General features: G+C 52.6%; 4 protein-coding genes across 6 annotated transcripts; 2 read left to right on the forward strand and 2 right to left on the reverse strand.

Annotated features, from left to right (window-relative positions):
• Positions 1-164: 164 nt before the first annotated feature.
• Positions 165-1,212, reverse strand: C5H6orf47 (chromosome 5 C6orf47 homolog). The gene has a single exon (XM_077161327.1). The coding sequence runs from the start codon at positions 1,056-1,058 to the stop codon at positions 165-167; it is 894 nt and encodes a 297-aa protein (XP_077017442.1). The 5' UTR covers positions 1,059-1,212.
• An 822-nt stretch (positions 1,213-2,034) lies between these two features.
• Positions 2,035-6,177, reverse strand: GPANK1 (G-patch domain and ankyrin repeats 1). Of its 2 annotated transcripts, none has more exons than XM_077161329.1 (4): positions 6,082-6,177; positions 5,066-5,238; positions 4,090-4,819; positions 2,035-3,495 (listed from the first exon to the last, which is right to left on the reverse strand). In XM_077161329.1, the coding sequence occupies exons 3-4, from the start codon at positions 4,713-4,715 to the stop codon at positions 3,054-3,056; spliced, it is 1,068 nt and encodes a 355-aa protein (XP_077017444.1). In that variant the 5' UTR covers positions 4,716-4,819; positions 5,066-5,238; positions 6,082-6,177; the 3' UTR covers positions 2,035-3,053. The 2 variants fall into 2 exon arrangements, with proteins under 2 accessions (XP_077017444.1, XP_077017443.1); XM_077161328.1 differs by having other exon boundaries at positions 4,090-4,822.
• A 37-nt stretch (positions 6,178-6,214) lies between these two features.
• Positions 6,215-10,218, forward strand: CSNK2B (casein kinase 2 beta). 2 transcript variants are annotated; one of them, XM_077161330.1, is made up of 7 exons: positions 6,215-6,477; positions 7,089-7,168; positions 7,868-7,970; positions 8,477-8,592; positions 9,007-9,082; positions 9,226-9,415; positions 9,984-10,218. In XM_077161330.1, exons 2-7 carry the CDS (start codon positions 7,097-7,099, stop codon positions 10,072-10,074), a joined length of 648 nt encoding a protein of 215 aa, XP_077017445.1. In that variant the 5' UTR covers positions 6,215-6,477; positions 7,089-7,096; the 3' UTR covers positions 10,075-10,218. The 2 variants fall into 2 exon arrangements, with proteins under 2 accessions (XP_077017445.1, XP_077017446.1); XM_077161331.1 differs by lacking the exon at positions 6,215-6,477 and adding an exon at positions 6,709-6,731.
• A 121-nt stretch (positions 10,219-10,339) lies between these two features.
• On the forward strand, positions 10,340-14,122 carry LY6G5B (lymphocyte antigen 6 family member G5B). Its single transcript, XM_077161332.1, has 3 exons — positions 10,340-11,168; positions 11,291-11,419; positions 11,713-14,122. Exons 1-3 carry the CDS (start codon positions 11,111-11,113, stop codon positions 12,111-12,113), a joined length of 588 nt encoding a protein of 195 aa, XP_077017447.1. The 5' UTR covers positions 10,340-11,110; the 3' UTR covers positions 12,114-14,122.
• Positions 14,123-14,472: the final 350 nt, after the last annotated feature.

Consider the following 14,472-nt stretch of genomic DNA (forward strand, 5'->3'; position numbering starts at 1 on the left):
TTTCTCTCATATCTGAAAAAGGGACCTGCACCCTTATATCCCAGAGTTTCTTCCCCATCCCTGAAGTCCCTGTGCTTCTGACCTGGTCATGCCCACCCCCTCCCCATTCTCCTCCTAAAGGCCACACAATCTTCACCCCCTACACCCACCCACCCACCCCACAGTCACAGCCCCTTTCCCAGGTCCTCCCTCTGTTCTCCCCCTTCCCTCCCTGATCGCTCAGCCTCCAAGTCAGTGGCCCCCTCATCTCTACTGGGCTCCCGGAGGCTGACAGCCAGCACCAGAGCCTGCAAGAGGCCAAAGAGACAGGCAAAATGCAGGGGGTGGGAGGTAAGTAGGCTCAGCACGGCATGGAGCCCATGCAGGGCAGCCAGGAAGGACAGAACCCCATGCAGCCAGAGACCCAGTGGCCCGCGCAGGCCCAACGCATCCAAGGCTGCCCGCAGTGGCCGCGAGCACAACCCCAGCAGGGCTGAGGCCAGCAACTCCAGCAGATGGAGGGTCAGGTTGGTGGAGATCTGAAGACGCTCCTCTGGGCCCCCCAGGTACAGTGAGGGATCCCCTGCTCCTCCTCCTGGCTCCCCCCGCAGCCAGCCCAGCAGTTTCTGATGCCGGCCTGGCTTCATTTCTGGGGCATCAGGACCAGGGGGCCTAAGAGCCCCTTCAGGGGGCACCCCGGGTCTCTTGAAGTCACCTGAGTCCACAGGATCCCAACCCAGTTGGGGAATGTTCCTTTCGGCCTCCAGTCTCCCAGAGTCTTCAGTGCCAGTGGCAGTCTTCTTCCACTTGAGGGAATCCATTCTTTTACTCCCCACTTGCTCAACTGGGGGTTCCCTGTTTGGTTCTGGGGCAGCCCCAGAGCTCCTCCATGCCCCGGAGTCCTTGGTTTTGGGAGGCTCCACATCTCCCATGGTTTCTGGGGCACTGTCCCAATCACTCCCTGAATTCTCAGGGGAGCTGTCCACCTGTCTGGGTTCTGGGGCAAGCAGGTCAGGCCTCGCTGCTTTCCGGCGGCCCCAGGGACGAGGTAGCCAGCCACCAAGTCGGTGCAAGAACATGGTCAGAATGGGTAAAAAGCCCCAAATTCTGGGCCTACTTCCTTGCACTGCTCAGACTCTCAGGTTTGGGGACTGAGGGTCTCTTCTGAAGCAAGCCAGAGTCCATTCAGGCTCAGAAGAACAGGTGTCCACTTGGTGAGACCGTCCTATTCTGAATTCACTTGCCCAAGTGGTCATACAAACTCGAGTCTGGCAGGTGGTCACCTAGATTCTTTTTCAATTTGAGGGGACTGAAGGGCGGTATACCGAAATTCATTCACAACTTCCCAACGCACACGATTCCAAGAGTCCTGGGATCCAACAAGGCCTGGGTCACCCCGAAAACGTGTCTTCCCTGTGTTTCTGGGTTTCCTTCCCAGAAGGCAGCACCCCAAGTTTCACTCACCAAGGCCACGCCCCCAGGTGCCCCAGAAACTGGGGAGGCGGTGCTCCATCCAAGAAGGAAGGAAGGTAGAAAGGTGGCCTCGGGTCTTAAGTGCTCCTGGATCTGGGGAGTCTTGAACTGCCGCTCTTAGGTAGCTTAAGGAATAGGCGATCTCGTCGTTGGGGGGTGGGGGGGGAGTGTCCAGCAAACTCCAGCCAGCAGCAGCGTTTTCCCTTGATTTGGGGCCTTTGAACCCTGTAAGGTGCCCCGATCGGTCCCCCGCGCGCGCAGCTGAGACGCGGCCTTCTGCAAGGTCAGACCGGGGATATCCCCGGAGATTCCGGTCACGGGAGCAAAGCGTGGGCCTGCCTGGGGATCCAGGCGTCCGGGAGCTGCGCGAAGTGGCCCCTCCCCGGCCCAGCGTCGGGGCCGCGGCCTCGAGAAGCCACCCGGAGCCGCCGAGCCCGGAAGCAGCCGAACGGGGGAACCGGAGGGATAGGCGAGGGCGGGGCCGAAAGCTCGCAGGGCGGACCCTGCCGATCGACCGCCCCCGCGCCCCGGCGCTTTCTGTTCGCGCCTGTGGTGCGCCCCGGGCCGCACAGCAGGGCGCCGGGCAGGAGTCAGCGAGCTCCAGGGCCTGTCCATAAACGCGGCTCTCCGTTTCCGCCGCCTAGAAGCCTCAGGGCGACCAGTGCGTCCCTAAACTCGCCCGTTCCCTCCCTTTGCGGGTTCCATCATCAGGTCTTCTGACTTTATGAATGACTTTTCCAGAAAGAAAGATGATGAGGGAAGCCTTGGACTTGGGCAGCCCTTCCCTGCCACAGATTTTACTTCCTGGAATTGATAATGGTGAGCGTCTCACAGGCCTGGCATCTGGGATGAGCACCACAGGGCAGTGGAGACAATTAGGATGTACTTCCTGCCCGTAAGTTTTCAGGTTGTGAAATGATGATCCCTGCTTTAAAGTTTAGAGTTAGGAAGCCATAAGTTTTGGTCCCAGATGAGCCAACAGTGTACAAGCTGGATAGTGTTGGTCCTCTAGGCCCACCCACCACTCTAGACTCTTCTTGCCAGACCCTATCCGTTCTCATCACTTCCTCTGCCAACCTTCCCTACTCCTCTGTATGAATGTCTCATTCATATTCTCAGCACACTGTATATGAACTTATGTTTGTGAAATCAATGGCTGAATTGACTGGAGTGGTCAGGGCAGGCTTCCTGAGAATTGCACAGAGCTAGGCAATTCTTGGTTTAGGAGTTTGAAAGAATAGGTAGGGCACTTCCAGCAATGGCTAGGACCTGAAAGTGAACCCAAACTGGCAGGGACATGACCCCATTATGTCACCTGGAGGGGCTGCCCCTTATGGCTTTGGGGGGACCTTGCTACTTTGGCCCCCACACTTCTGAATATCTTCCTTACAACATCTCACAAAAAAGTGAATAAATCATGCAAGAGGGAGGAGACTGATTTATTTCTCAACTCTTAGCTCTTCTCTCCCAAAAGTCAGAGCCCATTGAACAAAACCTAAGGATCTAGGGAGCTGGGTGGACCCCAGGGAGCAGAGGCCAAAGTGACATAGTCAGAAGCCAATGGTCAGATGCCAGCAGACCAGGGTCAGACCTCACCAAGGTTAGAAGTCAAAGTTCATGTATATCCTCAGATCCCGCTCCCAGGCCCTGCCCTTCTCATGCCTTCTCTCCTCTTTCTGGCTCAGTGTAGCCATTCGAGGGGCTCGCTCCCTCCCTGCCACAGCCCTGGTATCCCGAGCTGGGAAGTGTGTGATTCGGGCCTGGGGTGCTGATCTGTAGCCTAGTCCCTCCTGGTCCCTTTTGAGGACAGTTGGGATGGGTTCGGCTCGGCCCTCACCCCGGGGTCCCAGTCCCATCCCAGGTTCCCAGCCTCCCCTCAGCAGCAGCTTGAAGCCTGGATTGGAGGCAGAGACTCCAGGTGGCAGGTTGTGGGGCTGGGGAATCCAGGACAGCGACAGCAAGTGAGCAGTAGACGTTTGGTGGTTGGAGTCTTGGAAGTGGGCGTCACAGGTCTCACAGTACTGGGGAGAGGGAGCATGAGGCCTGCAGAGGAAGAAGAGGAGTTGAGTTGAGGATGGGGGCTGTGGGGTGGGGGAAGAACACAGAGGCCTCAGAAGGGGCTGGCAGGGTGGGACAGGTTCCCTCCAGCCCTCTGGCTAAGGAACAAATTGCCTTCCTCCCCACTTGAAGAACCCAGTGGGAACCCAGATGGGAATGGTTGGGGGAAGAGGTGGTAACCAGGTCTCAAAAAGCTCCTGGGGAAGGGAAAAATAATAATGATAATGAGAATAATGAGTAAAGCTAATATTTATATAATACTTATATGGCAAGCACCATTTAACATTTTCATGTATTAACCCATTTAATCCTAATAACAACCCTGTGAGAAAGTACTGTTATTACCCCCATTTCTCAGCTGAGGCAACCGGGACACAAAGATGTTAGGTTCCTTGCCCATGTAAGTAAAGTCAGGATTCAAATTCTGGGAGCTCGAGTTCAGAACTCCTCCAGTATACTATCTTATCACCTACACTGAGGAGGAAAGCTTCCCAGCTCTGTTCTGGAACCTCTGGTACAGAGTGACTAGAAAGGGCAGAGCACACTGATATATGTTTATGGGGTAAGGTTTCCCCTCACCGGTTCTCTGGGCTCCTTGTCTCTCCGTGGCTCTCTCTGATCATCCGGGCCACCTCAGGGAAGCCTGCCTCTTCAGCCAGCTGGGCAGCATCCCGGCCACCTAGCTCACAGACTCCCACCCAGGCAGCCCCGCGACCCAGGAGATAGCGCACAGCTGCCTCCTGGCCGGCTCGGGCAGCACACATCAGGGGAGTCCACCAGAAGGTGTCCCGGGTGTTGATATTCCCTCCAGCACCCCCTGCCTCACATGGCTCCAGTAGCCTTTGAAGTTCTGCCAGGTCCCCCTCCTGGGCTGCCCTCAGTATCCACTGAGTCATCTTGTCCTCGGCTTCAAGGGATCTCTCTTGTCTGTGTCCCCCTGATGCTGCTGTTGCTGCTGCTTCTGCCACAGGTGTCCCCACCACTCTTCTTTTCTTCCTCTTTCTCACCCTGATAGGCTTAGGCTGAGATCTCTGAGGTTCTGAGGGGCTGCTCTCATCCCCAAACAGGGCCTCATAGAAAGCCCGGGCTGCAGGCCCATCCAGGACAGGCTCTGGTTCCTCAGGCTGTGGCTGCTGCTGCCCATCTTTCCAGAGGTCGCTGGGGTCACTGGCTGGGGTGAAGGTGATAAGAGAAGGCCTGGACATGACTTGGGGGAGAACTGAGAGAATGAGACTCTGGCAAGGGGAAGCTCAGACAAGCAAGCCAAGCGCCTAGTGGCTCTGCAGTGTCCAAATCCACTTCCAGGGAGCTGCTGGGGTGAGGAAAAGTAACCTTAGAATCAAAGACCATAGCTGTCCCAAAAGAGACCCCCGAACTTAGGGGCCTGCAAGGTCACGTATAAAAATATGAGATCCTACAGTAACAGGTCTGTCTCTTGCTAAAGGTTAACAAAGAAAACACCCTGAGAGAGTTGCCCAGAGATCCCGAGTCCAGACCTCCCCAGCAATAATACCAGCCTCTCTTTGGATCAACTTTTCCACCCCGTAAGACATACCATTAAGAAAAACATCAGCCTGGCTCTTTAAATCTTCCTCAATCCTAATTCGGGGTTCCGTCTTTCCGGAAAAAAACAAAAAACAAAAAAACAGACATGACACTTCTCCGGAAGAGGATGTCAAGCAGAGGCGTCTGTCTCTTAGAGCTTCCGTACGGCAAAATGGCGCTACTCTAATAAAACAAGCCAATACAATCAAATAGCTACAGAACACGAAGGCGCATGCGTGATTGAAAAAAATGCATACACAGCCACTACTCCCGACGCCGGCGTGCGCAAAGCGTCGGGTTCAGTTTCCCGCCCTGGAATCGTGCCAATAGTTTGCGCGCAAAGCACCATGTGCCCAATTGTCGCGAGGACCGAGGAGGATCAGTCGGTTGAGGCCCGACTTTTACATAACGCCCCACAATGCCCTTCGCAACCCTCAACATTGTCCACATTTCCAGCCCATTTTCTGGAACTAGGAAGCCAGTCCCTGGGTTAAGAAAGGTCTTACAGAGGCAGAGGAAAACCTGTGGAATGTCGATAAGCTGTGACATAAAATAACGTCACGGTGCCCCTCACCCTTACTCTGATCAGGGTTTGAAGATCACACTTAGAGCCCATAGCAAAAAACCCCTCCCACTGTAGCTCTTCTAAGAGATGGAGCAGTGCAAGGCGACGAGCGGCAGGATGGCTGGTGCCACCTCAGGTTAGCGCAGTGGACCATTCTGGTTCTTAGACCGCTCAGCCCAGCGCAGCACATCCCACCCAAGTTTCTCAGCACGAATGCCGACCGCACCTCCCACTTCGGGTGAACGGGGCCCAAAGTGAAACATGGGCCCTGCCAGGGATTGGCCTGACTCTGGCAAGGAGCCCGATAGCTGATAAGGGCCCAGCAGAACGGTCCGGAATGGAATCAGTTCCGTGTACGGCAGCGCTATGCCGGTAGCCAGTGTTCGCTCGGCTAGAGGAGCGGCGGGGAGGAACCAGAGACTAGCTCGCTATTTCCCCGCCCCACGTCGGCCCCTCCGTACCCTGAACACGTGATTATATTTCCCTTAGTCTCTGGCCCCGAACGTGGAGTTAGGCTTCCGCTTCCGGTGGTGACTCGCTGCGCCCCGCCCCCAGCCTTCCTCGCGGATTCCGCGACCCCAGGGTCGGATGCGGGTCATCCTGGGATTCGTAGTTCGCTTTTCCCTCATTTCGCTAGTTTCTCCGTACCGGAGACTTCATCTCCCGGCGTCCTCCCTGGCACCCGACCCTTAGCGCTTGCGCGTCGTCCTCTTCCCCACCCTCTCCAATTTCCACTCCCCCCTACCCCGCTTCTGCCGCGGTCCGGTCCGTGGCCTTCGCTGTAGCGGTCGTCGCCGCCCCTTGAAAGCACCAACTCCCCTACCCCCCCTCCCCCGGTCCTGGCCACCGTCTAGCAGGTGAGTCTGAGGTCGTCGCTGTGCGGAACGTCTACTCGCTGGGCGCGGCACATGGGGTCTCCGCGTCTTGATGTGGGGGCGGGGAAGGAAGTGACCCGGTCTGGTACCCAGGGAGGAAGGGAGGGAGGGGTGTCCTGAGGGGTGGAGGCGGGATGTGCGAACTTTATGGAAGGGATCTAAAGAAGAAACCTGGCGATTGCCCGGGAAGGATTAACTTCGGAACCCTGGGGAACCGGGCGATGCAGAGCTTTGCGGTATTTCGGCGTCCGAGGCGCGGACCCTACCGGAATTGACACGGGGGAAAAGGGACCTAGCATTCGGGATCGCCAGGGATGTGGAGAGAACTAGTGAGAAAAGATATATAGGCTTCTCGCAAATGATGGTAGGAGGTGGAACATCACAGAATGTCTGATTGGGGGGGAAGGAGGCCAAGGCATGTAAATAAGAGGGGCAGGAAAGGTGTGCTGTAGAGTCAGAGATCCTTTAAGATAAGGTGGCCCCAAATTTCTCTGTGGTTGGAGGGCAAAGTGTAGGAGGAGGGAGGATATTAAGGGAGTAGGCAGGGAGCAAGAGCTGTGGGTCACCAGCTTCACATATTTTTTTCCCTGCAGACGTGAAGATGAGCAGCTCAGAGGAGGTATCCTGGATCTCCTGGTTCTGTGGGCTCCGTGGCAATGAATTCTTCTGTGAAGTGAGTTCTCTTAAACGTCCCTATTTCCTACACATATTCTGGCCCCAGACGTTCTCACTCAATTTTTTCACATGCTACCATGAAAACTCCTTTCTGTCAAAGAATGATCCTCTCAGTTTGGCCCAGTAACCTGTGGTGAAATACTAATCCCATTATTCTCCAGCAGTGTAACTTTGAATAAGCCAACCTGTGTCTCTTTCATAATAGTGGGGTGGTAGTGGCAGTCTCTTTTCAGGTTGACTGAGGAAAATTGAAGTACTGTGTGTTAAAAAGTTCTATGAAGTGCAAAACTTTGTAGTAACATAAGGATTGTAACTGCCTTGGGAATCTAAGCTGTTCAGCTTCCACCTTCCTGAGAGACAGCTGTCCCTAAGGAGAGGATAAACGTGGTTCCTAGAGATGGGAGTGGGTGGGTGGGGTGACGTTCAGGAAAAAGGATACAGAACATGAACAGAATGTTTCCAAGGTGGAGGTTGGTGTACCACTTTATCCTTAGAACAGAGAAGCCAAAACTTTTATGGAAAGGAGTATGTGTGAATGGGAAAGAGAAAGTCAGGTACTTCTATTGAGTCCCTGGGAATGGGAACAAGGGTAATAGAAGTAGCTACACTGAGGACCAGGCATCATTTAGAGCAACTTGCCTTGGCCAAAGTTGTGGATTCCGCTATGAATTCCCTCTTGACTTCCACATCTTAACAGGTGGATGAAGATTACATCCAGGACAAGTTCAACCTCACAGGGCTCAATGAGCAAGTACCCCACTATCGGCAAGCTCTAGACATGATTTTGGACCTGGAGCCTGGTGAGGCACTCTCAGTGTTTGTTTTTTTTTATTTGTCTTTGTTTTGTTCCCCTTTTTCTACAAATCTCTGTTCACTTGTTTCTTTAATTCCTAATTTTTTTTTGCTTCTGTGGCTTTCTAAAGCCAAAACTCCTCGTTTTGTTTTGATCACCATCTGATTCTTGCCAAGTTCTTGCCACATGTTCCCATGCTTTCTTGTCTTGTAACTCAACTCTGTTCCATAATGCCATCTTTCGCACATGTCTTGTTTTCTGCCTCTTTCTCCTGCCCTGCACTTTCCAGACTAAAGTTCCTCATTCTGCATTAACGTCTTTGCATTTATGCATTGAGGAAGGAATTGGGAGGGGGAGAAGAAAACAGAGGCTGGAGAGGTGTAAAGGAGAAGCAGAGACCCAGGTTTCTGGGTCAGATGCCTAAATAGTGGGTGGCGGGTACCCCTGGGAGTGGGTGGAGCATCTAGGAAAGCTGAATGACTAGTGTTGCATTTGGGCTGGAACATATTTCAGATGAAGAGCTGGAAGACAACCCCAACCAGAGTGACCTGATTGAGCAGGCGGCGGAGATGCTGTATGGATTAATCCACGCCCGCTACATCCTCACCAACCGTGGCATTGCCCAGATGGTGAGGTCTCTCTGCTCCCACTTGACTTCTTCTGAGAAATAAGAGAAACGAAGGTTCCCACAGTGAGAAGTCACACATTTTAACCTTGCCAGGGAGTCTAGCTGAGAAGAGGGAAAGAATCCCAAAATTTGGGTCTGAGAATTGAGTCCAGACTTGAGTCAGGGAGGGAGACATGCGTCTGAATAGAAGTTCTTATAGGCTGCCTCTTCCTCAGGAAACAAATGGCAAATGGCTTTGATGGTCCTCAGCCTAGCTGAAGGAAAGCCGAGGAGTTTGAGCCAGAGAGGGAACTTCTGACAGAGGCGGGAGGATTGACGGACAGAGTGATGTGGGTTGGGTTGAGAAGGGAGTCAGAACCACATAGGTTGCTTTTTCTTACCTACCCACCAATCTCTTCCATTTTATTCACCTTAGTTGGAAAAATACCAGCAGGGAGACTTTGGCTATTGTCCCCGTGTGTACTGTGAGAACCAGCCAATGCTTCCCATTGGTGAGTGTTGGGGAGGGTGACATATGGCAGGTTCCCTGGGAAGGAGTTGGGACTCAGCAAGTCTGGGCCTGAGTCCTGTGGGGGGGGAGTTGGTCAGGGTTGGTGGGTGAGTGCCCAGCCTGCTGAGTCTGGCTGTCTCCCAGGCCTATCAGACATCCCAGGCGAGGCCATGGTGAAGCTCTACTGCCCCAAGTGCATGGATGTGTACACACCCAAGTCATCAAGGCACCACCACACAGACGGCGCCTACTTCGGCACTGGTTTCCCTCACATGCTGTTCATGGTGCACCCCGAGTACCGACCTAAGCGGCCAGCCAACCAGTTTGTGCCCAGGTGGGGAGCTCGGACAGTCACCAAGAGTCAAAGGAAGGGCATGAAAGTCCCTGGTTGTCCCAAAGCCAGGGCTTCTCTCTGCTGAGTGACCTTGAATGCATTATTCAAATTCCTTATTTAATTTCCTTACCTGTAAAACAGGATTGATGACAGAATTTATTTAACAGGGTATAGTTAAATATGTAGATTGTTTAGAACAAAGTTCCAAGGCACTATTGTAATGTTAAGCTATTTTCACCACTGCCTTGAGAGTTCAACCTTTTACCAGAGAATCCTGGGAGCCACAGGGTAAACCTGGCTCATCTTAAAGCACCGGTCTGGTTGTGGGGAGGAAAGGCTCAGTTTTATATTGAAGCAAGTACAACTATATATCCTAGAGTTTCAATTTTAAGATCCATGTCCAGATATTTTCCAGTGCAGGAGTTTGGGAACTGCTGCCCTTAAGCATTGAGCAGGCCCAGGAGGATCTGGGGGTAGGGGGTAGGGAGTGGGGACAGGAATGCAGACCCCTGGCAGGGCCAGGTTGGGACTCACCCTGCTGCCTCTCTGACCTGTCACCCCGACCCAGGCTCTATGGTTTCAAGATCCATCCGATGGCCTACCAGCTGCAGCTCCAAGCCGCCAGCAACTTCAAGAGTCCAGTCAAGACGATTCGCTGATTACCCCCTACCTGTCCCTCAGTCTTTGATGGCCCTATTCCTTCGCTGCCACCCTTTCAGGAACCCTTCATGGTTTTTAGTTTAAATTAAAGGAGTCATTACTGTGGTGGGAATATGAAATAAAGTGGAAGAAAAGGCCATGAGCCAGTCTGCTGGTGCTTGGGGTTGGGGAAGGGAAGGTGGCAGCGTGCTGGACCTCAGGAGCCCTCATGGCCCACCCTCCCCAAGTTGAAACTTAGAACAGGTTTGTGCCTGGTGGGTTTGAGTGATGTTCTTAGTGGAGAACAGAGCAGAATTCTTAGGACTGGATGTGAAGGAGTGTACCATTACAAGGAAAAGACCTGGAGAAAAGTCAGTTTTCAAAGACTAGAGAAATATTTGTTCTTTTCAGGCCATCTAAGGCTGTCTGTTTATACTCTAAGGGACATAACGAAATTTGACAACCTTGTCTTTCAGTTTTGGTTTTAAAGGGGAAGTGGTCCTAAAATAACAACTGTGAAGGATAGAGCAAAGAGGGACAAGGTCCGGAATTGCTGCTCAGTGGTGCCTGTGCGCCCCCTGCTGGGGGAGTCAAGACATGCTGTCTCAGAAGACTGCACACACTGGGCTCCGCAGCCCATTTTTTCCCCAGCATCTCTGGTCCAGCCCTGTTGTGTGGAAGAAGACAGCAAATGGTCCCAGACACAGACATACTGATCCTTGAGGGGAGGGAATAGGGCTCGGGGGACCACGCAGGACAAAGTTGCCTGGTTAAACATCCAGGTGGGTCCTAGATACTATCTCTGACCAGGCCAGTGCCCCCACATTCAGGAACCAGACCTCGTGGGTGAGAACACATTGTCCTTCCTGACAAATTAACTTCTCCCTCAGCCCAGGATTCTGCCCCAGGCAGGAATATAGCTCTGCATCTACAGCAACCCTTGCTCAGACTGCCTGTCAAAACTACCCTGCAGTTCAGGATCAAGGAGCGTGGTCATAGGAAAGTGGGGTTTCAAGGCATCTCTCAGGGACTTGTCCCACTCCCTAGAATTCCATAATGAAGGTCCATGTGCTTGTAGGCACCCTGGTCATGGCGGGCTTCTCAGTGGGAAAGGGTAAGTGGGGCACAGGGGCAGGGAGGAAGGGGTTACTGAGTCCAGGAAAAGGGTGGGGAAGGGGCTCCAGATGCTCAAACTCCCTCAGAGGAGCTCTTATCTCCCATTTTCTGCTTCCCTAGCTCCTGTTCCCAAAGTCCGGACCTGCCACTTCTGCCTCTTAGAAGACCCGGCTATAGGTTGCATTTCGGGCTCAGAGAAGTGCACTATCAACGGCTCGTCCCCATGCATGGTGATCACCATCTATTCCCGTGAGTTAAGTCCAAGGAAGAGGCTTCTGGGGGAACAGCCCAGGGTTTGGGCTCCCCTCCTCTGATAGATAGGGACTTCTCGGGGTCTGAGGTGCAGGAAAAAGAGAGGAGAATCTTGGAGGAAGGGTCTGGAGTTTTTGGGAGTCAGCTTTGCTGTTTTTTTCTGGCCCCTTCTGAAGGAGCCTGGGATGGCAGCCCTGTCTGGATAAGGGATGGGAGAAGCCAGTGGTAGGGTTGCCAGGTCTGGGGAGTATGGGGGCAGCAGGGATTAATGGCTGTCCCCTCTATTCCAGATATCCAGGTTCGCTTCAATATCAGGGGCTGTGGACAGCACAATTCATACCGCTGCCAGGAAAAACGCCACACCTATGTCTCAGAGTATTGGTACGATGCCCAATGCTGCCAGTATGATTACTGCAACTCCTGGACAAGCCCCCAACTTCAGAACCCCCCACCTGAACCCCCTGATAGGCTCCTGGCCCTGCCACTGCCTGAGTCCCAGATCCATAAGTTCTACCACGCCCTGAACCTCTCACTCCCCCTGCCCAGCTTCCCTGCCGAGAAGGAGCATGAAGGCCTGGACCACCTGGCCACCCTGCTCCTGAACCTGGGCTTGTCCATTGCTGACCTACGTCGCACCTACCTCTTTCTCAACAGTTCTGGACTTTTGGTTCTTCCTCGGGCTGGACCCTGACCCATTACTCCTTCCAGAGTCCATTCTGTTACAGCATCCTGCTCCTAACACCCCCGGAATCCTGCACTGCCCTCTTGGAGAACACCCACGTTTGCTGGTCACCCTGATTGTGTAGGCCTCCCTCCTTTGAACCGCCAACATTTATATGACTTTGGTTTTATCTCCTCTCTTGAACTAAGTTGGTAGTGCACTCAAAGCTGCTCTTTCTTCCCCTTGGCAAAGAATCTCAAGGGTGAATTCTGCCCAGGCTGTGCCAGGAATGGTGCAGTGGTTTCCTCCATCCCTTTCTCATCATCTGAGTATTTCATAGTCTCCCTTCGTCTTCCAGTTCTCCTTCAATCTGATCATCTACCAATTCCGTTCATATCTACCTTAGTATCCCAACTCCTGTGCCCATCTCTTATGACCCAGTGCCAGAAAAACAAACAAACCAGTGCCAGGCTGAACCTGCAGCGAGAAGAATGAAAGGTAGACTTCGGTGCAGATTTCCTGACTTGGCATTTTGGTATTCCTGCCTCACTTTTTACCACCCCAACTGCCACCCTGGTCTCCTGTTGCCCTCCCTCTATCATCTCTTCTCATAGTCCCCTGGCCTCTTCAGCTCCACTTCACTAACTATGAGTCCCAAAATCCATCTTTCTAGGTGCCTGGCAGAAGGAGAGGGGAGAGTCTGTCCCACTCTGCCCTTTGTCCCTCAGTTTCCTTCCACAATAAACTGGGTCTGGGCTAAGTCTGTGTCACATTGTTTGTGGGGTCAGGCTCAGGTATGGGCAACTATAGGCAAGCTGAGTTTAGGTGCAGGATTCAAACAGAAATGTAGAGCTCTGCCCATAACACTTGACTTTTGTGGCTTTCTCCAAAGAGTCCATCTCCATCTCCATCCCATCTATCCATCCAGATCCAGCTGATCTGCTTAGCTAGAGATCAAAGAAGAGGAGTCATGACCCCTCAACCTTGAACTTACCCTACAAAACCTAGGAAGTTAGACCCAGTGGGTGCCAGGCTTTTCAACCTAAGAAGAGAGAAAACTTTCTTTTTAAACCAGGAAAACTTAGGAGGAAATGAAAGGGTTCAGGCCTGTATCTTGCCATCACCTGGTGCTGAGGGGCCTGGGATCCTGCCAGTCCTTGATTCTTTTCAAAGAGCCTGGCACCCAGGACCTCCCTCTACAGGGGTTGGAGGTAGGTGTAGAGAGTAGACAGAGAGGGCTGCAGTAGTTCATTTTAATTTATTTTTCAGAACTGCAAGCACACAGAGTAATAATGCACATAACTTGCCCTTTCCCATACATTCAGTGAACACTTAGGGACACAATCCTCTGAGTCCAGCCCTGCCTTAGGCCCCAGGATTCACAGAGGAGTGCAAAATGGTGCCTGTCTTTCAAGTTTTATAGCCCATGCTGATGTTATGGACCCTTGTTCTGAAAAGCAGTGTAACTTGTGATTGAGAGGCCAGTCCCAGCTCTATGACAAGTAAGCTGGTCTCCAAGCCTCACTTTACTCACCGGTAAGACAAAGATAGTCTTCATAGGACTGTGACCACATGAAAAGGTACTTACATAGGACCTGGCACATGGTGCTCAGTGAGTGTTGGCTGATAAGGTTTATGTGTCAGATATAAGGTAGGGAGACCTCACTACCACCATATACACCTACCTTAGGGACAAATGCTACAAAACTTTGGGCCTGTTTATTTTTTAAACCTTTCTGACAAACGCCATAAGCTTGAGTATATCAGGAGGATTTTGTAAACTATACACACCAGTGACCAGCCCCCAAATTGGAACAAAAGCCTTCATCAGCACTTGAAGCCATTTTCAAACCCTCACCCAGGCACTCTCCCTGACTCTAAGGGTAACCACTGTCATTTCTTGTAGCAGTTGAATTTTCCCTGTGTACTTGATAGGAATGGCATCATGCAGTATATATTCTTCAGCTATACAGCACTTTTCCTATAGCTGAGGTTAACAGATCTCTGTGGCCCTGTAAAAGCCTATGCTGTGATGGAAAGCACCAAAATCAGTGTTAATTTTTAGGTCACAAGATGGGGGCAGAGAGGTACAAATCCCCAGTGTGGCCTCCTCTTGCTGGACCCACTTTCCTCAACCTCTGACTTTAGTATAAAGAGAAAGGCTTAGGTTTATACAACTCTGGCAGTCTGAAGACAGCCTTAGAGGTGGAGGAAACTTGAAGAGGAAGAGGTGGGCCTCGGGATCAGAGAGGTCAAGGCTCAGATAGGCCTAGCATCTCCCCCACCCCTTCCTCCCTGGCCCTGACCCTTTCACAGCCCTACTCCATGGGCCCTCCTGCCTGCAGCCCCCACATCTTCCTGAGTCTGACAGCACTTTGAGGATGACCCC

The sequence above is a fragment of the Tamandua tetradactyla genome, chromosome 5, assembly GCF_023851605.1.
Source record: "Tamandua tetradactyla isolate mTamTet1 chromosome 5, mTamTet1.pri, whole genome shotgun sequence".
NCBI classification, from domain to species: Eukaryota; Metazoa; Chordata; class Mammalia; order Pilosa; family Myrmecophagidae; genus Tamandua; species Tamandua tetradactyla.

Bases quoted from the DNA above. Each gene is read 5' to 3' on its own strand.
- C5H6orf47 (XM_077161327.1), bottom strand. From the start codon at position 1,058: ATGTTCTTGCACCGACTTGGTGGCTGGCTACCTCGTCCCTGGGGCCGC.
- LY6G5B (XM_077161332.1), top strand. From the start codon at position 11,111: ATGAAGGTCCATGTGCTTGTAGGCACCCTGGTCATGGCGGGCTTCTCA. The intron at 11,169-11,290 runs GTAAGTGGGGCA...CTGCTTCCCTAG, and splicing joins GGGCTTCTCAGTGGGAAAGG to CTCCTGTTCCCAAAGTCCGG. The intron at 11,420-11,712 runs GTGAGTTAAGTC...CCTCTATTCCAG, and splicing joins GGTGATCACCATCTATTCCC to ATATCCAGGTTCGCTTCAAT.
- GPANK1 (XM_077161329.1), bottom strand. From the start codon at position 4,715: ATGTCCAGGCCTTCTCTTATCACCTTCACCCCAGCCAGTGACCCCAGC. The intron at 3,496-4,089 runs GTGAGGGGAAAC...CTTCCTCTGCAG, and splicing joins ACAAGGAGCCCAGAGAACCG to GCCTCATGCTCCCTCTCCCC.
- CSNK2B (XM_077161330.1), top strand. From the start codon at position 7,097: ATGAGCAGCTCAGAGGAGGTATCCTGGATCTCCTGGTTCTGTGGGCTC. The intron at 7,971-8,476 runs GTGAGGCACTCT...AACATATTTCAG, and splicing joins GATTTTGGACCTGGAGCCTG to ATGAAGAGCTGGAAGACAAC. The intron at 9,083-9,225 runs GTGAGTGTTGGG...GCTGTCTCCCAG, and splicing joins CCAGCCAATGCTTCCCATTG to GCCTATCAGACATCCCAGGC.